The 23,633-nt window shown below is 37.4% G+C and overlaps 2 protein-coding genes across 4 annotated transcripts; both read right to left on the bottom strand.

Moving 5' to 3' along the window:
• Positions 1–1,707: 1,707 nt before the first annotated feature.
• Positions 1,708–10,906, bottom strand: LOC107083756 (selenoprotein T1a). Its single transcript, XM_015373210.1, has 6 exons — positions 10,717–10,906; positions 7,879–7,989; positions 4,704–4,830; positions 2,733–2,820; positions 2,306–2,472; positions 1,708–2,218 (listed from the first exon to the last, which is right to left on the bottom strand). Exons 1-5 carry the CDS (start codon positions 10,854–10,856, stop codon positions 2,348–2,350), a joined length of 591 nt encoding a protein of 196 aa, XP_015228696.1. The 5' UTR covers positions 10,857–10,906; the 3' UTR covers positions 1,708–2,218; positions 2,306–2,347.
• A 1,959-nt stretch (positions 10,907–12,865) lies between these two features.
• kif2c (kinesin family member 2C) lies at positions 12,866–23,544 on the bottom strand. Of its 3 annotated transcripts, XM_015373250.1 has the most exons (23): positions 23,489–23,544; positions 23,208–23,285; positions 23,014–23,108; positions 20,803–20,898; positions 19,813–19,861; positions 19,698–19,736; positions 19,190–19,327; positions 18,811–18,927; positions 18,634–18,725; positions 18,448–18,543; positions 18,314–18,368; positions 18,065–18,227; positions 17,865–17,955; positions 17,721–17,784; positions 16,589–16,680; positions 16,357–16,499; positions 15,259–15,472; positions 15,070–15,180; positions 14,880–14,947; positions 14,159–14,237; positions 14,003–14,083; positions 13,825–13,918; positions 12,866–13,689 (listed from the first exon to the last, which is right to left on the bottom strand). In XM_015373250.1, exons 2-23 carry the CDS (start codon positions 23,266–23,268, stop codon positions 13,628–13,630), a joined length of 2,100 nt encoding a protein of 699 aa, XP_015228736.1. In that variant the 5' UTR covers positions 23,269–23,285; positions 23,489–23,544; the 3' UTR covers positions 12,866–13,627. The 3 variants fall into 3 exon arrangements, with proteins under 3 accessions (XP_015228736.1, XP_015228737.1, XP_015228738.1); XM_015373251.1 differs by lacking the exon at positions 23,489–23,544 and having other exon boundaries at positions 12,867–13,689; positions 14,003–14,041; positions 14,123–14,237; positions 23,208–23,424; XM_015373252.1 differs by lacking the exons at positions 19,698–19,736; positions 23,489–23,544 and having other exon boundaries at positions 12,867–13,689; positions 23,208–23,424.
• Positions 23,545–23,633: the final 89 nt, after the last annotated feature.

Raw genomic sequence — 23,633 nt, 5'->3', positions numbered from 1 at the left:
TTTATGCCATCATCAGGTGACCATAAATGATTAAGTGGCTTAATATTAGAAACACAGCATAGCTTAAAATGTGTACTTTGTTTGCTAAACAAGCTGAAACCCGTTGAATGTAAATATTGCCCCCTTGTGGTCACACTGTTTTGCTTGAGTTTTATTCCTTCCCTTTGGTGAGCAGTAGAGTAGCAGAAAAGTATGCTCCGGTGAAAGTAGCTCTACTTGAATATATGTAAATTCAAGTGGAAATGATTTAAGTTATCGAGAGGGATAATAATTTCTCATCTTAATAATGTATTAACCTGAGTAATTCAAACAAGGCTGATCAGTGTCACTCATCTTCAAGGTCTGGGCTGCATACCATTGTTTCTCTGTGGGGTTAAGGTAAAGTAACGTGCTGGGAAATGCACAGATGCAGACATTACTACTATATTTTTAGCAGTTTGTTCAGGTGCCAACTCCTGTTGTAAAATCCAATCAGAATCTCCAGCTCTCCAAGCTTCTGGCTGGATTAGTTGCATCTTCACTCCTCCTCCAGAATCTGGGCCCTTTGAGTCAAAATTGCTACATAATATTTGCTTTCATCCTTAGGGGGTTTAGTACACAAGGTTTACTTTAGAGCAACCATCCCACTTTTTTCCTTCAGATAAACAGTTCCCTAATAGATCCTCTAAACAATTACAATTATTAATTACATATTAGGCATATGTAACGGATCATTTATAAACAAAGTTATATTTAAGTACAGGGCATTTACTATTAAATCATATAAACCATTGTTGGTGCATTTTCTTTTTCTCCACTTTCCTTTATGCTTTTCTGCAGTTGCGAGGGGTGCTGGTGCCTATCTCCAGCTGTCAGTGGGCGAGCGCTAGGTACAGCCAGGACAGGTCGCCACTCTATCGCAGGGCAACAGAGACAAACTGGACAAAACCATTCACGAACGCACGTACGAACGCACACACACACACACACAGAATTTAGAAAAGCCTCGCAATCTTGTTTTTGGATTGTGGGAGGAAACCGGAGTACCCGGAGAGAACCTGAGCATGCACTGGGTTAACATGCAAACTCCATGCAGTAAGACCCCGGTCCAGGAATCGAACCAAGAACATTCTTGCTGTAAGGCAGCAGTGCTGCACTGTAAAGCCCTGGCACAAAATTACTTTTCAATACCTAATTTCTTTTATCTATTGCAACTATTAATTAAGGAATAGAATTTTTTTTTTTCTGCAAAAACAGAAACTGAGTTACTTCAGTAACTTTTTGCTTAAGTAACTAGAGTTCAATTTTGCACTGTTAACTTGTATTTCAAAGTTACCATACTTTTACTTGAATAAATTTTTTGCACTCTTCTCGCCTCTGTTTAGTGCAAAGTTCTATATACCAGTGCTGTTATGCAGAGACATGTCAATCATCTGTAGGGGCCGATCAGATTTCAGGAGCGTCCAGATCCCCCCTGTAGCTCCACCGCTGCATCTTGATTTGGGTTATACAGTCAAAGAATCTGAAGGCTTCCTCAGCACAAACAACAGGAGCAGATGGATGCTCAGTTCTGCTTTCATGTGAACCACTTCCTTATGGACTGACAAGTACACTGCACCAGAAAGGTCCCCCTCCTCCCCCTCCAGTGCTGTATGTTTAGGCAAACCAGCATATGGTATATAAGCCATCTTTAACAATGGATGAATTGGCAGATGAATTACACAGAAATCATTACCATGTTTTATTAATCTCACTCACTTGTTCCAACGTATGTAAATATAAAAATTATTCAGAAATCTTTCCAAGACATGGTTTGAATGGCATTTTCACAACAATAATTACAGATCTTAACTGGTGTATTTTCTACACTGTTAACTAGTTGTCTGCATGGAACACTTAGAATTCTACATATGGCTCATTGGTACAAATAACATTTATTAATTCGTTAAGGTCAATTGTATGCAACAAGTTAAAAGACTACAATAATCAATGTTAGATCTGCTCTTAGTGGACCACTATTCGCCTGGATGAAATCTGCAGTAGTATGGATAGAACAAGAACATAACCGAACGGCCTAAACTGTTGCCACCGATCCCACTCTGGCGTCAGGGGCAGGACGTCTCTACAGAGCATGGTGAAGAGTGATGGGGGCGTCCAGTCTGTGCCAGCAGTCTTCCTGCCTTCAGCGCAGACCTTCATAAACATCACTTCACGGCCCAGAGAGAAGCCCACCTCAAACCTGGAAAGAAACACAGTCGGTGTTGAGCGTTCACATTTAACCTCATAATGCAGAGCAAAAAAAAAAAAAAGGTTTTCAGTAACGTACAAGGAGGGGCTTTTAGCTCCAGCCAGGACTAGAAAAGTAGGGTTAGGAGTGGTGTTGCGTTCTTGTGTTCATTTGAACGTTCATCTTCATCTCGTTGTCCAGGATTTGCACAAGTTGTTGCATGGAGGGCAGGTGACCAGATTCCAGTTTGGACCAAACTGGTACATCTAGAATAAAAACAATTTCTTATAAAATGAATCTGAATTATTTTTTGTTCCCTTATACTTGGAACAGATTCACAGTAACAATTCATAAAGCTTGACTGTGTGTAGATAATGTGGCCTCATTATACACAACTTCATACACCAAACTCAAAACATTCTTCTTATTAAAATGCTCGGTATATCACATTGGAAGAGGATTTAAGGTTTATAAGGTTTTTGAGGATTCCTCCAGGATTGTAGTTTTATATTAAAGAAAAGCTCACCGTTAAATGTGATTTCAAACGCTCCTGTTGACATCATCTGGTTTTCAATCATATTGCTGAAGAAGAACACCATCATGCAGGCATATATCTGACAAAAAGAACAAACACTGGGTTGAAAACTGTCATCAACAGCTACTTTACACATCCTTCTAAAATGATCAGACACAATCTTTCTGAACCTAAGGAAAATGGAGAAAAACACAGCAAAGTCAAACTTGTACAATCAATTCTTGCATAAAAAAATATTCCCTATATATATATATATATATATATATATATATATATATATATATATATATATATATATATATATATTCTCAAATATGTAAACATTTGCAAACTTCTATTTTCTGAAATTTAAGTCATTTTTAGTTTAGTTTAAGTTTATTCAGATATAAAAACTCAAATATTTACATAAACATTGTGACTGAAAGGCTTGGGCCGAGTCAAAGGTTATTAATGTCTGTCTCATTACATTACACTTCATTTATAAACAACAATTCAGTAATAACACAATAAATATATTTTAATTACAATGATAATTCTACCATATAATGGTGAGCACAGCTTTGTGGAAGGTGAGAAAGGAATTACATGACTTATACAGTAAATTAGCAGGCTTCACATTATAGTTTTAGCAAGAAAAATAAATCTCATTTTGATCTCCCTTTTGTAAGGTGAATTTAAATTTATCTCTAAAATAATATTGACTTTCCAGGAGTGATATTTTGCTTTGGATGTTAATGCATTATTCTGCAATACACAAGATCTTTAAATGTCATATTTGAATTGATAGACTGGACTAGTGTGGTCATTAAATCCTGTTTTTATTTAAAATCCATGACTTTATTTCTTTCAAACCAATCTTTTAATTGCCCTGTCTGAATGTCCGCACTAATCACTATATAGGGCACTATATAGCGGTTACACCATTTTAGATTAGTTATACAAAATGGAATTAATCGATTACTAGATTAGTTGATTATTTTATTAATCAATTAACCATTTCAGACCTACTTCAAATATAAACTCATTCTAGATGATTTTTCCCACTGAGGATCATCTAGCTCAGGGATCTGCAACCTTTTCAATTCAAAGAGTCCCTTTATCATGATGGCTACAAAATAAGAGCCACAGTAAAGCTTTTATTAACATAAAAGTTCAGGATCATTAGGATTTTCTATTTTCAGAATTTAATTTACACCATAAACATGAGGGATAAAAAAAAAAAAATAGCCCACCTTAATATTTAAGCAACAGTTAAAGCTAAAAAAGAAACATTAACTTGCTTTATAAAGCCACTTTCCTCTGTTGTTTTGCGTTTGTAGATATTCTGTACTGATATTGCATGAAAACAAGAGAAGTCTTTGTTATCGTCTTCATTTTTTGTTATCGGCCTCAGTAAAGGGGCCAAAGACCCACATGCAGCTCTGGAGCCACGGGCTGCAGACCCCTCACCAAGCCCCACTAAAATGATGTTGAGGAGAAACTTTACCTAACAGAATCAATATGAATTAAAGTGTTGAAGGCGTCCCATGTTTGCATACATCTAGTTGGCTGACTTAATCCCTGCAATGAAGGCTCTCCTCAGTGGTTGATGGGATTAGTGCCGATGCTCTAATACTATAATTGAATCCACATCAGTTTTCTCTAACTGCAGATTCATCAGTTGCTATAATGCTAGCCATTTTATCTTACATCCGAATGTCCTACAAAAACATGACAGCTTTTATCTCTAATACAGAGCAAACATTGTGACTAATGCTGAAAACTGTGATGCCTTCCTTACTCCCCGAGTGGGAAGTCGACCACCAAGGAAAAAGTCCAAGTTAAAGAGATCTTTATAGACGAGCAGAGCTCTGCTAGGGAGGATATGATTAAATCCTGAGAGCCGAGTCAAACACTGGCATCTACCCAACTTATCAGAGTAGGAACTTTAAAATAAAAACAAAGAAATGCAGAAAGTCTCACCTTATTTTGCTGACCCCACTCCCAGATTCCTGGGGCTTGAATACCAAAGAGGGCGAATGGATCCCTGCCGATTATAATCAGCCCGATCACCAGTAGTTTGAACATAGACAGGAAGGAAGCAATGTGTCTGAGGAAATGAGAGAAACTCATCAGAAATAGAAACTCATGGACGTGGACAAGTTGAAGCCTAAATAAAAGGTGAAAAGAAGAAAGATGAACACTCTTCTTTTCCTCTTAATGTCCCTGATGCTTTTAGTTCCTACATTTATCTGCTCTGCCTGAGACAGAAACTTCTAAACAATAGTGTTGCTGTTGTACCATGGCCATGTGGTTATCTGAGGCCTACTGCACACGGACTGAGGAGCTTCCAGCCCTGAACTTGGCACATATATTACTGCTCACAGCTCCCAAAAAACAACCCTGGTTACAGCAGGATATATGTCAAAAGTCAATTATTCCTTTATTGTTCTATATATGCCCTTTTCATGTCATGAGAGTTCTATTAAAAGCACTAATAAAACATTAGTTTCGATCCATTTCAAATGAAATTATATTTGCATTGTGAATGCATAGAGTAATACTATCTTCTAGTAAAAAAAAAAAAAAAGATAAATCATGACTTAAACTGTACATTAGCAGGCTTCACATTATAGCTTTAGCAAGAAAAATAAATCTCATTCCGATTTCCCTTTTGTAAGGTGAAATTACACTTATCTCTAAAAAAAATATTGAATAAAATAATATTGACTTTCCAGGAGTGATATTTTGCTTTGGACGTTAATGCATTATTCTGCAATACACAAGATCTTTAAAATGTCATATTTGAATTGACAGACTGGATTAGTGTGGTCATTAAATCCTGTTTTTATTTAAAATCCATGACTTTATTTCTTTCAAACCAATCTTTTAATTGCCCTGTCTGAATGTCCGCACTAATCACTATATAGGGCACTATATAGCGGTTACACCATTTTAGATGAGTTACAAAATGGAATTAATCGATTACTAGATTAGTTGAAGATTATTTCATTCAAACCAATCTTTTAATTGTTGGCTGTGTCCAAATGTCTGCCCTAATCACTATAAAGGGAACTATATAGTGGTTATACCATTTCAGATGAGACATACCAAAACGTAATTTCGTTTTGTTCAGCTTTCATGACATTTTCATTTCTTAAAGTGCAGAAGTGATCAAATGTAAACAGTGTAGGAGAAAAAACATGGTGCAAAAACACCGCATTGATATGGAAGTTCAGATCCCTTAAGCCTCCAGTTTCGGCCGAAACTGGAGGCTTAAGAGATGACTAAAAGCTGCACTCAAAAATTGGTGCAACTCCAATCACATACATCTAACATTCTTAAGTAGAACAGGTAAAACCTAAAAAAAAAGACTTATCAGAAGGAAAATCATATTCTGGGTGACATGAGTTAGACGCCAACTTTACAAGAGCTCAAAGAAATGATGTCTGGGGAATTTGAAGCATGTGATGAGACACAGCCTCCTCTCCTAAATCTCGCCATCTCTTGTGTGCTCATTAAGTCAACTAGAAGAAGCCCCAGGATGCAAAAGCACATATTGTCAGATTCTACTGGGACTGAGGTTTCAGTGTTTGTGGACTGTGACTTTCTTTACCGCCTCTTGTTTATGGCTTCTATAAAAAGCTTTGAGTTGCTCTGCTTGGGTCGGTGTAAAAAATATTCTTTTTAGACAGCTTAGGACTGATTCATGAATGTGAGCGGGTTACCACACCAAAAAAGAGATTCCGAAAGTTTCCTTAAAAAATGCACAAGAAGAAAATACTGAATCGAACTTTACAATAAAATCTATTTAGTCATCAGAGACACCGAGAAGTTCATTTATATCCATAATTCGCCTTTTCCGGGTCCTGCCCCCCTTAGATACTGTTGCTACATCCAACAAAACAAATGGTCAAATATGACCAGCGCGACAGATTGCCATGACGTGAAGAGGTTTAGCTGTGCGTGATCATTTTAGACCAATACCTCCAGTTTGAGGCAAAAATGTTTACAATATGCAGTGGAAGGATATATTTACAATATATAATATCCGCAACGTAGGAGACATGACTACTATTGAGGCTATTGCTTACCAGTGTCAAGCAAAATCTGAAAAACCCATGACTTGTACCTAAAATGTAACCAGCACACCCTTATGGACCAGTCATGCTCTTTGCACGGTCAGACAAGTTTTCTTTCAATTTATATAGTCTATTATTGTCAACTATGATTAGCTCTTTTGTTATAATATGCATGTATGCTAGCTACCCCTACATGGGCTGCAAAGCCATTCAAACGTAACACGTATTTATGCTTCGTTATTTTTGACACATTTAACCGCGAGTCTGGCTGCCACACTGCTTAAGCAATTGGAGGCACCGCTCACCTCCAGACAACCACTCAAGGTAGCTAGTATCGGCGTGGGCGCACTGCCTCACCATCTTGCTTGGAGTTGATGTTTGTTGGACCTGCTCACACAGTAAGGGTTGGTAAGATGTGCGGTCAGACATAGGCTGTTTTTATGGGAGGAGCCGGCAAGAGGTCCATTGAATTCGAATGTAGAATATTAAATTCATTAAAAGCATTTTTTATGTTCACTTAGGTTACAGCTTCTCTTACAGCTACTGAAATCCAAAAAGAAAAGAATATTATAAAAACTGAGGATTAAGATGTAAGATAATCTGAAAAAAGTGTAAAGCTAAATCTATCCAGGAGTTTGGAGAATATTCACCAGGTGTGGATCGATCCTAGAGCTTACAGAGCCAAACACACCCATCTAGATATGATGTCTAAAGGAAATTGCTTAGGATAAGAAAAAATAGAAAACTGGCGTTGACTGACCAGCAATCTCAGCCATCCTTCAGTCATCAAAACGATGATGAGACACCAAACTCAATGCAGGTCCAACGTTACAGTAACCTGAGCCGCTTTAACATCTCAGCCGTGTCGGACTGATCACCTCCACACCACATTGGGTTGGTAACAGATTCCAAATCTTTCTATTGTAGTGTGCCTGATCCTAAAGTGAAGGCATTTAACTGTCTGTCACACATACAAATGAGCATCCAAGAGAATCTTAGTTTGTTTAGTAAATTACTGCTAATCCTAAACTGGACTTAATCCACTTAGACCCCGGCAGACAATGGTTGACTCTTACCGATAGATGGGTACAGGAAGGTAGTTCTCCCCTTCGATGCGGATGTCTGGGTACCGCTGGTACAAGGCCTGCGTGTACTCCTCAAACACCCGCTTGTACCCTCAGGATATGCTGCAGGAGGAGAGGGGAACAGGTCGTTCAACTTTAAGGACAAAATCTTTTAATAGCCAAAACAACATGTATCAACATTTTCTGAAATGCATCTTCAGTTTGTGAAGGATGCTTCATCTCCTGTATATCAGAGCAAGGAAACGAGGCGCTGTTGTCCTTATTTGTTTCAAATTAAGACGTTAAGATTTGGGTAATAGTGGTGATGATAGCAGAGGTTATTAAAAACCAAATACATTTAGTTGGATGTTAGAAAATGAGTTTTTTTTTCTTTCAAAAATCACTGTAAACCTTGGACACATAAGGCAATGCTAAAAAAAAGACCTCAGATGGTTTTGATTCTCAGTACAAAACTAGTAAAAACTGGACAGTAAGGCTCAGGTTGTCCAGTCTAAAACTGTCTATAGTAATCCCAATACACGAGGCCCAAGAATTATCCATAATTCTAGTCCTTTTTCTATAAATGTAACACTCAAGATTGCAGGTAAAAAAGAGCAATGTGATACGGATACCCTTTACTATGTTCCAAATGAGTAGGGGTATGGAAAAAAAAAACAAAAACAAAACAAAAGTAAAATCGATTAGACGTTATATTGTGATTTTCGCTGCCTGATATAATATTGATCTTTCAGTTCCTCATATTGATTTTTTAAAAACTAAACATTTAAAACTATGAGGAAAAATGGGCTAACTCTTCACATCCACTCTGGCAGACAGAACTTGGAGCCATTTCACTGTGCCGTACAGCGCCATGCCTGTATTTAAGGCAATCACAGTGGAAGATTTAGACTGACTGAAACCCCAAACAACATCAATACCAGAATAACTACAATCAATATCTTCTGAAGAACATATATAACACTTGCTTTTCTTAATTGATACATTTAATTTTGATTGCTAGAAAAAATATTGCAGTATATAGAGATATTGGAATATCATCATAATATCGTATTGTGACCCAAGTATCATAATTCGTTGATGTGAATGCTCCAATTCATACTTGAATGTCTCATTAGATAATAACAAAAATGTATTGAAATTGATTAATTGATTAATTATTAAACTTAAATTAATTATTAAGTTTTAATAATAGTTATAATAATTTACATAAAAGTTCCTGCGCTGTTCGGCGTATATGACGTCATGTGCATCCTTAAATGTGTCCGACCAGCAAACAGTCGAAGTGTTATATTCAAGATGGATGTCACTACACGATCCGTCCCAGTAGCACGATCCATTCTACGCATGCATCAGCTCACTTATTTCATCGGCTCCTCGATTTTATATTGTTAAAAATACCTATATTTTCCCTCCCCAAAAATAGTAAATGTACTAAAATATAATGCATTTCCTGAGAAAATAAATGCCTTAAAATCCTGTTTTATCACTCGTATCTTGCACGATCTGCACCGGAAATGGGATCCTACGCTACTTCCGTTGGCTGACTTTTTCATTTAAACACAAATCTAGTTTTCTTGAGTTTTATGTTTTCGTTTTGTTTTAACTTTAAGCTATATAGTGCGCAACCTAAAGAAAGAAAGAAACGACTAAAATGCAGAAAACATGGTTTAATCATATTGCTTTGAGCATGTCTGATGATGACATCAGAGAAGCAGTTTAACCAAGAAAATGTAAAAAGCTTAAAATTGTCTCACAAAAGTCATGGAACATTTTTAAGCGTATTAGCATTATTTAGTGAGTTAAGGATAGAAATAAGTAATTTTAGTACCATTATTACAAAATTTATGCACACCGGGATTAGGGGTGTAAATAATAATCGTTTTGTATCGATGCGTCGATCAAACAGCTGACGATCCGATGCATCGACACATCCGCAAGAGTATCGATTCATGTTTATTTTTATCCATTTGCTCCTGGACATAATTCTGCCCTCCTACCTCGCTTCCTTTAGCCACTACCTTCTTTGCGCTTGCACACACACACTCACGTAAATACAGAGGCTTTATTATTTTTCAGTGAATGAGGTTTTCATAAGCCTAAGTGCTACTTCTGTTATTTACTGTTGTTTCTAAAAAAAAAAAAAAAATGTATAACGATATTACAACTGCAGTTCTGTGTTTTGGCCACAGGTGGCAGTATCAGTAGAAAACTCTGTAATGCCTTTTTAAATTTACCTTCAAATTTACGAGTAACATCAACATATTTAACGAGTTAAGTAATTCCTACTACAACTACTAATAACTAAAAATAACCACTTATTACATGCTGAGAAAATTTAGGGTTTAACTGGCTTACCAAGCTATGCCGTTCTAGTGTTAAAATTTAATTATACAATTTAATGTTTAACTTAACACACCTGTCTTTTTTTTTTTTTTTAGCAGTTTTGCTTCGATGTTTGAGGAGGATTAATAAAACATTTGAATTTTCAGATAACTCCACTCTCAGATTAGGTCGTCTGTACCTTACATAAAGGCATGTTTACCTAATCCACAGAAACTGGGCGGCTCTAGGAGGATTTAACGTTTCACCGCGGAAGTGAAGCCATGATACCGATGTATGCGGGAGCTGTCAAAATGTTAGTTTCACAATTAGCTTCGATATTTCTCCATGAACAGTCTGTAAAAAAAAACTTCTGCATTTTGTACACAAACGCGCTGAAATATCTTATTTGTGTTTGTACTGCAATGTTAGGCAGGGAGTTGTTTTTTTTTTTCTTTTTAAGCTAGCCTTCGATGACTCGCCAGATTTCTTTTCTGCTCGTTTCCTTACCAGATCTGAAATTTTAGCAGGGGTCCGGTAGCAAACTGCATCTTCATCTTCTTGATGCCGCTGCTGTCGCCGGCCGTAGAGCAGCAGAGCGAGAAAACCCCCAAAACGAGAAGCGAAAAGCGTAGCCACATCATGGCCATCCGGTCCACCGTTTCTTTCCCCCTGGTTAATCCGTAATCTTCCCTTTTATTCTTACTCGAGACCTTGAATACAATTCCTACACCGTTATAGCGCCCCCTACTGTTCTGGGTGCCATTCAGTTTGTACGGTCCCTGGAGGGAGCGCATGGCTGCATTTTTTTTTAATCCAAGACCTTTTAATGAAGTATTGAAAGTATTCGTGGTTTGAATTAATGTTTGACTACATGAATTTTACCCCGGAAGCCGTTATGATGTATTTTATGTTAACATAGATGCAGCTGAGAAAATGTGATCTCAAAAGCAAATATATACCAAGCTGGTCACAAAAAAAATCTGTTTATCCTTTTTCAGTCAAAATTGCTGATTTGATCCTAATCATGTCTGATATATTTGGGTTTGAAATTGTAGATTTAATCATAAACAAAATGTATTGTACCATTTAAAGTTTAGTTAATGTTTAAAACATGTTTTCTTAAATGAGTACAGGTAAAGACTAATACAAAATTATACAAGCCTCGAGTCGTCCTTAATATTTTATTTTATAAGGACACAAGCACTGAAAAAATAAGCGGAAACTACAATGTTTATGTTCATGCCCTCATCTTTTTAGGTAATTTACATTTAACTACAAACATCTTTAAACACATACCACTGGTTTGTTCTCTAAAGCAAGTTTTTTTTAAAACTGCTTTGCTTATTTGCATTTTCTTGTGAAAGAAGACATGTACATAATAACCCAAGTTCACATAACTTTAAGAGTGGAAAGGCAAAACTATTGTTCAAGAATAGAAAAAGCAAATTTTGAGCATTTGAGGAAAGGAGGGTGCTCCAATACTGGGATCACTTTTCTATTAATCAGACTGTGCCATATTCATCACAATTTGTTCAATATCAGTATAAAAGCATTTTATTCAATGAAAAAAATTTTTGAAAGTGGAAAATACTCATAAAAAATAATGCATTTTTGGTCATTGTAACTGACAGACACCAATTATACAAAAACACCTAACCGCTAAATCATGATATAGAGTGGGGATTATATAGTGAACTTTATAGTAGTATATACACAGCTGACCACTAGAGCTCAGCTATGTCCTTAAAAAACTTCTCTGTATTTTTTGCTTCTATTGTGAGAAAAGGCGGAATTTTTGTGTGTCCTGTTTTTCAAATAAATCTCTGGGAATAGCTTTGCTTAGAAAAGCAGATCATTACAGCTGTTGCCATAAGGTTCCACTTGATACTTGTATATGAAACTATTGAAAATTAATTGGGATGTAAAATTGGACACGGAGAAGGAAAGTGAGGTGAGAAAGAAAGAGGGAATAAGAACAAAAGGGAAATAAAGAAATCGAGACAGTAAAGAGTTCATAAAAAATTAAAAACATAAAAAAATAGACACACAAGATGTAGAGAAACACTGATAAGCATGCTTCCAAACCTGTATGAGATGAAAGGGACACAAAACAGAGCATAACAGCAAAAGGGAGACCAACAACAAAAGTAAACATCAAGAGAAGCTTCCAGAGCAGCAGGTATCCCTTAGATATCCATGTGTTTGAAAGGCAAAACTTATTGTGCAATATTTTTCATAAATCTGTAGCTGTAGTGTAGTATTTAGTGTGTATGCAGAACCTAATTCCTTTGGCACGTATGCATGGGCATGCTCATTTATAAAGGAATTACAAAGCTCCTTCAGATGGAACATATGCTTTTTAACAGGTGCGGGCAGCCCCAGAGGAAACCACCAGAGAAGGGCAGATGAGGGCACCCGGGGCCCAACCCCTCAAGCCTATAAAGACGATGTTCCACAGGGCTGCGGGCGATAACGCCCAATGTGGAACCGGATGGGAGGCCTAGAGTTCGAACCCATAGAGATGTGAATTCATGCAATAGCAATCCCCATAATCACAAACAATACTAAAAATACATATTTTAATGGGCTTCTTCAGGACACATTTTACATAAAGTGTAATTTATAATCATTAAAAATAATTCACATTTTACACATTTATCACCAATTTAAATTTATTAGGTGATAAATTCAAACTGTTATCAAGACTAAAAAAATGACCAATATAAACTATAAACAATGCCCACCAAATAAAAAATTAAAATCCTCAATGGTTTTGCAAGGAGACGTCTTGCAGAGAATTCTGGGAGAAACATGATGACAACTGATGTACACCATTATTCAAGATGCATTGTGGGAAATCTTTGATGCATTTTTTCCATCCACTAGACATTCAGACACCCCTACAAAATGCAATAACCCTGATGTAGTGCTCCATATGGGTGTTGGGCGCCCAGTCGGACACATGCCTTAACATCAATAATGCAAGTGCAATGTTAGAGGAAACAAGGTGATTTATCTTATATCAATTCAAATTAGCTCCCCCACCCAACCTTACAACTTGGATTTAATCTAAGCTTTACTCAGATTTTTGGTTGAAAGAAAAAAATAAAAGTATATATATAGTAAGCACTTTAATCATAGTAGCAAACATGCCATAGGAAGGGGTTTACAAGAAAGAGTTTAAATGCTGCCATGATATATTTCAGCAGATGCAAGAGTGAGCAACCCAGATATGAAAGCTTTAGTTCTCAGTGAGGTCACAGGTTTGAAATCTCGGCCCATTGACCTTTGCCACATGCCCTCAACCCCAAAAGAGGAAAAATAAATGAAATAAAAGTATGATTCCTTTTATTCAAAAACTTACATAGGACAACAAAAATGGTTAAGAAACTGTTTTTTTCCCCCCTCTGATGGATTGTCAGTGGTTTAGCCTCGCCGTGCGCCCCTTTTCCACAGCTGACTGCAGAGCCATGACAGCGTCTGCAAACAAATACAACAGGGTCTCCATAACTAAAATATTCTGTGCTTCAAACACTGAAAATATTGGTCATAAAGGTAAATAGAATAAAATCAATAACATCACAAGGGAAACATGTAGTCAAATGCAACACAAACCCAGCATCTTCCGGGAATGATCCACCAGAGCAGGAAGTCTGTCCTCAATGTTGTAGGAGATTTGGCCCATTTCAATATAGAGTTCACTTGACCTCTAAAGAATGACAATTGTTTAGTTTCCCCCCATAGGAAGACACTTAAAAAATATATAAAAAAAAAAAATAAGTACACAAACCACCTTTAGCTCTTCATAGACTTTCTCCTCCAATTCTGCTACCTGTGATATGACATCAAGCACTGTGAACTCTGCAGAAGTTTCCTGTTCACATGCAACAGATGTTAAAACACTTAGAAATACCTCATTAAGATAAGAACTTTCATTGCTGTGAGACACCTCCTCTGATGAACTGTCTATTGGCTCCTTTTCTTTCTCTGCTTCAATAGCTTTGGGATTGCCATTCAGCTCCTTCACTCTGCAAAAGAACCAGACATGTTTCAAGCAGTCATGTCTCACCACAAGCTTTAAAACCTCATACACCCGATACAATCCTTGACAAAAAGCTAGAAGTTTTTCTTCAGTTTAAAATTGCTTCTGGCAATATGCAAATCCTGCTCTTAAATAATGTTAGGTTTTATTTTATTTAAAAAGCAAAAAAGAAACTAAAGCAATTCCTGTTAGTCTAAAAAATAAATGGAAAAATTGAAAGGAGGGATAGGAGAAATGAAGCAAACAAGAAAAGAAGTGCAAATAAAAGCTGTGACAACTAGTCAGGAAAAGAAAAGAAGGAATAACAACATAGGACACAAAAGTATGAGCAGAAGATGGGAGGAAAGTAACAGAAATCGATCGACTCACAGAAGAACTTTCTTAAAATGAGTGGAAGGACCAGAAGGGGTAACAAAAGAAAAGAGACAAAGATGGATGCAAGAGAAGCTCAAACTAGAAAGAAGGAAAGTATGCAAAGAAAGAAATGTGTTCAAAGAAATATTTGTCCAACCCAGATAATTACCAGAACCAAATTCAAGAAGTTTCTGCACTACACAAGAACTATTTTTAATGAACATAAAAGTGCTTTCTGGGCATTTTCAGATGTTGAACTTCACACTGTCTGTACCTGTCTGCATAGCGAAGAGTATTCATTGTATATTCACAAGAAGCCATGCCTGGGGACACCATTGCAATCTGAATAAGAGGGTGGAACATAGCTTTGTGTCAGAATACATCATCATATGTCATTCTAGATTATAAATTTGTACACAATCCAAGCATAAAGCTAAGAGAAATTGAGGAGTTTGTTTCTTTACCATGCAGGTTCTGGAGCTTTCTCCAATGAATGAATCCCTGAGTACTTTGGTCAAAGTACTCATTCGAAAGGGAATGTGATCACTGTTCTTCCCAAGAGAACGAATACACTCCTACAAATCACACAGGATGGTTAGTCTTCCTGGGTCATGGTTTAAGAGAAAGGCTCTCTGAGCAGCCTCAGTGTTTACCTTTAGAGCCAAAAGGCTACGGTTGATCTCTGCAGTCTCAACCAAAGTGCCGCGATCGTTGCTGCTGACATCCGTGCCACGTTCGTTGCCTGCCAAATCGACCAGTGAGAATTTGCCGTGCAGAGTGGAAGCACGGTCATTACGTCGCAGCACAATCTGGAGGATGGCGTGGGAGCGAGAGGAGTTGGGGTTGGCTGACGTCTGTCCCGATGTTCTGGACAGATAGTTAATGAGGAAGAATAATTTTATTTAAAACCATCCAAACAGCAAATCTTAATGAATAGTCACAGAAAACCTAGAATCTGACTTCACCTCAATTTCGTAATTTAAAGCAGCAATAGGTAAATTTCAAGTTGCGCTCCCTCTACAGGACATTTTAAAAATAGCACTGCTGTAAACACAGACTGTCCTCAGCGGGGTATAGTGCTGGAAGACATACAGCATGATAAAATGTCTGAAGAGGCAGGTAGTGCTGTACATCAAGACTAATATTTATTTGAAAGTAATATATAACGTGATTTATTGGATAAGTAAATTATAAATGGATCAGTTGCATTTCCTGCACATGCCTTTATTTCTGACAGAAATAAAGCAGTAAACTAGTGCAAAGCATTCTTTGCTGTAAATTAGGGCTATCACGGTAAATTTGACAAATGCAACTGATCCATTTATAATTTACTTATTTATTTATTTACAATAAATCATTATATATTACTTTCAAATAAACATTAGTCTTGTACCCTTTCAGGTTTGAACATTCAATAATGTCTCATTGAACAGGAGAAAAATGTTACCCCTCTTGAAAACATTTTGCACATCTTTGAACTCAACAGCATGGTTGTCTGAGCGATTATTTGGAAAAAGAGTGGAAAATAGATTTGTCAAAAATTGGGGGAGACAGAGTTGGAAGGACTTAACATCTTAGAAATCTTAACCCTTTGTTTAATTTTTGTCCCAAACAGTTTCATTCCTTTGGCTGTTCTACGACCTTTTCTAACTGAAGCTCTTTGATCAACGCGTTTAAAATCCGCTAAACAACTTTCACATCCAAGTCAAATTCTTGTCCTATCAGGCGACGTCACCAATCTCCTACAGTACCTGCATGCGGTCCCCGTCTGAATAATTTTGATGACGTCTTCTGCCGAGTACACGCAGACCTCCTCCAACCCAACCACCTGAACCTGCTGTCGGTCGTCCTCTAAAACACGCAGCTGCGCCTTCTTGTTCAGCAGGTCATACACCTGAGCAGAGAAAGAAAAAGGAAATGTTTACATAAAGGCTGAAGAGGTCGATTGTTAGAGCCACTTATGCTTCAAGAGTTCTTCATTACTTTGCCGTTGTAGATCTCAAAGAAGCTGGCATAGACGCACAGATCCAGATCAGCATACCGCCTGTGGTTAAGATGGGCGAAAACATCTTGGGCTGAAAAAATAAACACAACTAGTGATGAAGGTGTAGTTCTACAGTGCAATCAACATTTCCCCATGTAAAAGTCAAGTGTTTGCCTAAAATCTTGTATTCATAAGTTCACAGCATAAAAACTAAAAAATAAACTACATTCACACCGCATGCACTCTGGGCAGCAAAAAAGCACCTGCTGCTTCATTTTTGATGTTTTTCCACATTAAGTTCAGAGGCTCGTCTAGAGCAGCTTTGAAGCTCCTGAAACGTGTCCAGTAAAGTCTGTCCAGATGCATCTGATGCTTCTGTGTCTCCTGTGTTTCATTGGCAGAGAACGGCTTTGCTGTATTTGCTTAGCCTGATAAACCAGACTAAATGGGAGATTAAATGTGTAATTTAGTCTGACACCGATGAATGAGCCTTTGAAAAAGCACCATGCCATGCATGCTCACATTACCATGCCCTTTAAAAGAAAAACAGGCTCACAGCATTGCGGAAACATGCATTGACTAAACATTCTTTGCGTCACAGAAACAAATCAGATTTACCTTATGAAGGGTTTTCCTAACATATGCAGCCAAACTAAACCTGACACCGGAGATCAATATGGAGCAGTGCTACAAATTTGTTTCTTCACAAAGAATCCCACGTCTAAAAGAAGCTCTCATGGGCATCATTTTAGAAAAAATAAAATAAAATAAAGCTTAGAATTTCTTGAATTTTAAGACCGTTTTAAAATTATGCTCTGTAAGATAAGCCACTGACAAAGCATCCTTGACACAGGGCTCCTAAAGTGAAGAAATGTTCTAATTTTACATGAACGTATTCATATCTAACAAGGGTGAAATGGTGTAAAGGATTAACTTTTCTTGAAATTTATGGCTGAATCCAAGCTACAATAAATAAAAATTTAGAACAACAACTTGCACATCTTTACAAAGTATGCAAACAAATGTGAAGGGCCCAGAATAGGGTCTGCAGGTTGGCTTCAAACATTTGCATTTTAAAAATACCACTTCCCCTTTAAAAGGTTCACAGAAAGCTTCTGGTTGGAGCATCACCTGCAAAGGCGTAGATTCCTTTAGTGCTGTTCTGTTGCCTCCCTGTGAAGTCACCCCCCATCGTCTACAAAAGATTCAGGAAAGAAGACATCAAGTCTAAATTTACCACAACCTCAACCTGTGCATGTTACCGCAGAGGCTTACATGCGTCTTGCCACTTCCCGTCTGTCCGTAGGCAAAACATGTTGCCATGCAACCTTGAAAAATGGATTCCACCAAAGGTTTGGCTGTGAACCTGAAAGGGGAAAAAAAGACTCAGGAGTTAGAAAACAAAGCAATGTTCTGGAATAGCAGCTAAGCGAGATGTTTTTCTACATGTGATCTATTGCTGTGAAGATATTTACTTGTAGACCATCTCGTTGGTGGCATTTTCATCAAAGGAGTAGTCAAAGTGGAAGACCTGGTTTTCCAAGTACTTGGTTAGGTCCACTTTCTGCTTTGGCTCATGGACCAGCAACGTGCCTTTACCAGGTACAGACACCACATCTATCTCCCTCCTGGTAACCTCTTAAATATACAAAAACGTACGTATATTAGTTTAAAAAGTTTTTGGTTTTTTTATGATGTTGCTGAGGGACGCATTTTCAGCCCACCTTGCTTGTTCAGAGGCCGTTTGCGAACACAAACGCATATCCTTTGAGGCTCGGCCTGTGAGGAAAAGAGAAAAGTAGAGTTAAAAAAAATGCTAGATTTAAAAACAAAATAAAAAAAGTGTGTCCAAACTTACTTTGTCTGCGGTGGACAACGGCGTTATTTCCAAGGTTTCTCTAAAGTCCTGGATCATCTCATAGAACTTCTGATTTGGTCTAGACGACTCTCCGAACTAAACCAGATGGAAATCATTCTTTTAAATGCAGATTTCCTTAATATTCAATAAATTATAAAAAATAAAATAAAAATAATCGATCTCTACCTTCCCCTTCTTGGGCTGCAGTTCAGGCTTCATGAGCGTAGAAAGCCTTTTGTTGCTCTTGTTTGTTTCTGGAGCCACAGATTTTCTTCTGCCTGCGGTGCAGAGATACATTACTGTTACAGACTTATGTGAAGGAATCGGAGTTTATTTCACCTGCTGTCAGTGGGAACCACTGACCTTTGGCTGAAGGCGGAGGCATTATCTCAGGTTCGTTTTCTTTGACCGACTCACGTAAATGAAGCATCTGCCGTGCCGCTTTGCCTTCATTTCCTTTTCGCTGCTGTGAAGGAGTTGCTGCACAAATAAGAATTGCATCTATAAAGATGTATTCAGAAACTCTACCAAAACAAGAACAAATTAAACAGTTTGTTTAAATTTTTAAATGCAACTTTAATATCTTGACAATATCAAATACCAGATATGTGATTACAAATCAATAGGAAACAACAACTTCATGTCAACTAAAATCCATCCACAGATGTCAATCCTTCGATTTCAGGGCAAGCTCCTACATCCAACGCCACTGTTGCCCACAGTAGGAATTATCACTACTAACCGGAGCCTGCAGACTGCGTCGAGGAGCTTATTTCAGGTATTATCGTTTCCGGGTTCCTTGCAGAAGATTTAATGGTTGGCACGGATGAAGTCGGGGGCTGGAACAAGCATGTCTGTCGAGTCTGCTGTCGAAGGGCGACTAAGAGAGATAAAGCCCAAGAAAAGAAAAAAAAATCGATATGATGAGCTAGGCTTAAATAAGAGCTAAAAACAAGCAGACTCTTGGTCTTCCATTTCCAAAATAACCAACCAACACCATCCTCAACCCACCAAGTGATCATTACTAAATGCTCATCTTTAAAAAAAAAAAAAAAAAGGTAAGAGTCAATTCTGAGTGAGCACAAAAAATGAAAGTATCCACCCCCTCCCTGACACCCGTGTCTCATAGAAATGTAAAAAAAGAATCAATCAGTGCTAAAAAAAAAACAAAAAAAGGCTTTGCTAGATTGCCTTTCTGATTTTCTGCATTTGTTTTGTCTAAAAAGAAAACACATGCGACTCTTGCCAACCTGACTCCTCCTCATCATTTTGGGCTGCTGGAGCCGAAGCTTTGGAATGAAACCAGCCGTTAGGTGAAAATTACTGTAAGCGGTTCTCTAGCAAACAATTTCTGAGGTTACTTACAGGAGGGAGGAGCCGGGATCCGGGACGAGCGAAGACGACCCGTATACTTCTGGGACAGAACACAAAAGATTGCAAATAATTCAAGAATTCTGTATCAATATATCAAAATTAAATGCTATTCAGTAATAACATTTCAGTATACAATGCAGCCTATGGCTGCGTTCAAATGTATGGGCTGCATCTTACAAGGATGCAGTCCACCTGCACTGGATCCTTCCAAGTCAGTGAAAATAAGGAGACCAACAGGTCTACCCTTCTGCGGCTTTCTACACTCATGAGAATACAGAGTGGAATAAAGGAGCCAACCACCAGGAGCATGAACAAATAAAAGCAAATGTAATGATAGAAACCATAGTCAGTTAAATAACATGCTACATTTTGCACATCTCTGATGTTGCTGCTATTTTAAAATATCCATTACTGTAAAAATTTCCATAGCTGTATATTGGTTACCGTATTTATTCTCCAGGTGCACAGTTTTATACTGTTAAAAAACACTTTACAGTACAATATTTTATTTTATTTTAACTCCTTACTGTTAAGTTATTTTTATACATTTTCCTAAGGTCCACATTTGTGTGATCATTTTTTTCTGTAATCTCTTTGCTGCTGAAAATGTCCCCTATTGTGGGACAATAAAGAAATGTTCTATTCTATAAAAGGGGTAGAAAGTTGAGTAAATCAAACAATGTACGTATAAAAAAAATCTGCAAAATCTCTTATATTCAACAAAAAGTACTTAGTTAAGCAAATTGTGCAAAATAGCAATTAAAAAATAAAAATCCTCTCAGATTTATAGTGCCCAGACTGCAGATATATTAGAATCTTTCCTTAAATTACAGCCAAACTCATTTACACGGTAACATAAGGTAAAACATCTACACTAAATATTTAAAAACGAATTAAATAAAAGCAAAAATACATTATCTTTGATGTTTTAGTTTTCAGCTCGTCCCAGGAAATATAAAATAAACTCTTAATATCACTTGCCTTATCAGAAGCATCAGAAGGCATCTCGGCTTTAGTAGCAGCATTCACATGATGCAAAAGCTCTGGATTAAGATGACACAGCTCGCTGATCTCAATCTGAAATAAAAACAGAAACCTAGATGTGGAGGAATTCTTTAAAGAAAAAATAGGAGCTGTTTAGCAAAAAGCTCATGTTAACCATCATTTAAGCTAGGCAGTGGAAAGCTTATCAGTTATTTCCGCACAGTTCACTTAATTCTCTTTCCCCACTGAAAATGGCATGTTGGGAAAGGTCTAATACTCCTTTTCCACTGGCTGAAAAACACGTTTAAACCCGGGAAAAATTTGCTTTTAATGGCAGTGGGAACGGCTCACTGACACATCTCTACCCTGGTCAAACAAGTCTGCAAGTGACCCGCCTTAAAATCCCCTCGGCTCTGATCGGCATGCTGTGGGAACACCAGAACCGGGTTGACCCGCTACATAACGCGACACCATTGAATGCAACATACGGACATCAACACACCGCACCAGTCGCTTCTGATCCAACAAGCCAAAACAACTGTTTACATTTGATAAACATGGCAAAGCACTGGTGAGAGGGATTTGGACAGACAAAACAGCGAAATGATAAAAAACTTACTACGCCCTGGTTTCCTTACATGTTACTATCCAATGTTTACTTTCCTGATTTCTGTCACAATGGTGACATCTTCAACGCCAATACAAGATGATGGTGTCAAATGACACGCAGTGGCAGGGAGACAGAGGCTACTCAGCTGGCCAGCAAAGGGTTAGACTTGACTTTTTTTTGCCAGTGGGAAAGAAGCGAAACGGCAATTGTTAGCGGAGCAACCCCTGTCTGAAAAACACACATTAACCTGCCATTTTCAGAGGGAAAGAGGCTTCAGAGAAAAAAAAATATTCTCCTTTTATCAAAAGACTGTGTTAAACCAAACAAGCGATTAAATGCATAGGCAATCTGTGAAATAATAATAAAAAATATATATATATATATATCACATATTAACTTTAACTCCAGCCTTCAACTCATTACCAACTCTAAATGAAAAAAATTTGAATGGAGAAATAATGTAACAGTTTAGTTATCAATAATTTTTCAAAGAAGGAATTTTGTTTTTTAATCAAAACAATCACTCTTCTACAAGAGTCATTGTCCTCACATCAGGACCAAATGCCAAACCCTTTATGGGACATGTGAAATTCAATAAATACTGAATTTTTTCAATATTCATAGATATAAAACAATCCCTAAGCATCCAATATCCTTCATCTTGCTTTTTGTGTCTCTGCTTCTGTCTCCTTGAACCCCAGTCAGCCTCTGCAGATGGCCGCTCACACCGAGTCTGGTTCTGCTGTAGGTTTCTTCCTGTTAAAAGGGAGTTTTTCCTCTCCACTGTCGCCACAAACATGCTTAATGTGAGGGATTGCATCCGAGTCAATACAATCAACTGGTTTTCCTCAGATAGAAAACTTTGAATCAATTTGACTGTATCTGGTGAACTGTAAAGTGCCTTGAGAAGACATGAGTTGGGATTGGCGCTATATAAATAAACTGAATTGAATTCATCCTGTTTATCAATTGACATAATATCCCTTGAACTGAGATGTTTTAATGTGAACCCTTGTAATCATTGAGGAGAGAAGCTATTTTCTTACAATTGTTTAATCATCTTTTGTTTTTAGATCAAAAATCATCTTAATTAAACCAAACATTCTCCTATCTTTCCAATTATTAATGGTGGTCAAGACAAACAGTCCCTGTATCACATTTTCCCCTCCCCTCAAGAAACAAAAAGTTATGGAACAATAAAAAAAAACAATCTCCCACTCTAAACACACACACAATATCAACACAGCTTATATACTAAGTTCTATGATGTTTGTGAAACCATATTTTAAACCAGTAGTGTCAGCTATTTACTAAAGCAGGGTACTTTTAAGGAAATGGAAAGAACGGTAATAAATAAGCAACCTGTTTTCTTTTTGGCTTCTGTGCATAAATAAAATTCAAGCATTATTCTTTTTCTGGATATATGTGCTACCATATTTTTAAACAAGCTTGTGTTTAAAAAGCTTGAACAAAATTCAGCAGCTATTTTTTTTTTTTCATTCCTCAATTGAAACCCTTAGATTTCAGGCTGCACTTAGCTATTGTGTTTCACCAGGCGATTTTCTCTTTGTTTTCCAAATATTGTTTTGTTCACCAACCTCCTTCCCCCGGCATATTTTCCTCTCAGTCCATTCGACCATGACTGTAGATTTGGAGGGCTCCACGGATTTAATGATGGCCGAATGGACTCGACCTGAGGGACAGACAGATATTTCAAAATGAAGCTAAAAGCTGGGGTTCGGCAAATATGCAGCAGTTATAACACACGAAGGACACGAATAAAAAAACTCACCATCACTGCGGCTGATCTGAATAGACAGCCCAACTAAAAGTCTGGCCAGATTTGTGTCCATTTCGGCTTCTTTTCGAGCTGACAAAACAAAATAAGAAAAAAAAAGAAACAGACGCAAATTAGCTTTAGCCTTTAAGCTAACAATGCTATAGAACGAACCTGGATAACGAAACGGCTTCCGTATTTAAACAGAAAACTCCCCCCGCACCAAACAAATATTATTTTATATATGATATTATTCTTCCGTCCAACGATTGTAAAGAGAAATCTAGCTCACTTGCCTGTGACCAAACACGACACCGCCAAAGATTCAAATGTGCGTCAGTTTCTTCTGATTGGTTTATAAGGTTATACACTTCTCCTTCTACTGTTTTGAAAGAAATTACAAAGGTGGGTATAGCGCCATCTACCAGAATGTTTTGAAAA

This window comes from Cyprinodon variegatus, unplaced genomic scaffold (genome assembly GCF_000732505.1).
Source record: "Cyprinodon variegatus isolate N-32 unplaced genomic scaffold, C_variegatus-1.0 Scaffold83, whole genome shotgun sequence".
Classification (NCBI taxonomy): Eukaryota; Metazoa; Chordata; class Actinopteri; order Cyprinodontiformes; family Cyprinodontidae; genus Cyprinodon; species Cyprinodon variegatus.
The sequence above is the reverse complement of the archived record's forward strand: the minus strand, read 5'-3'. Positions and strand labels throughout refer to the sequence as shown.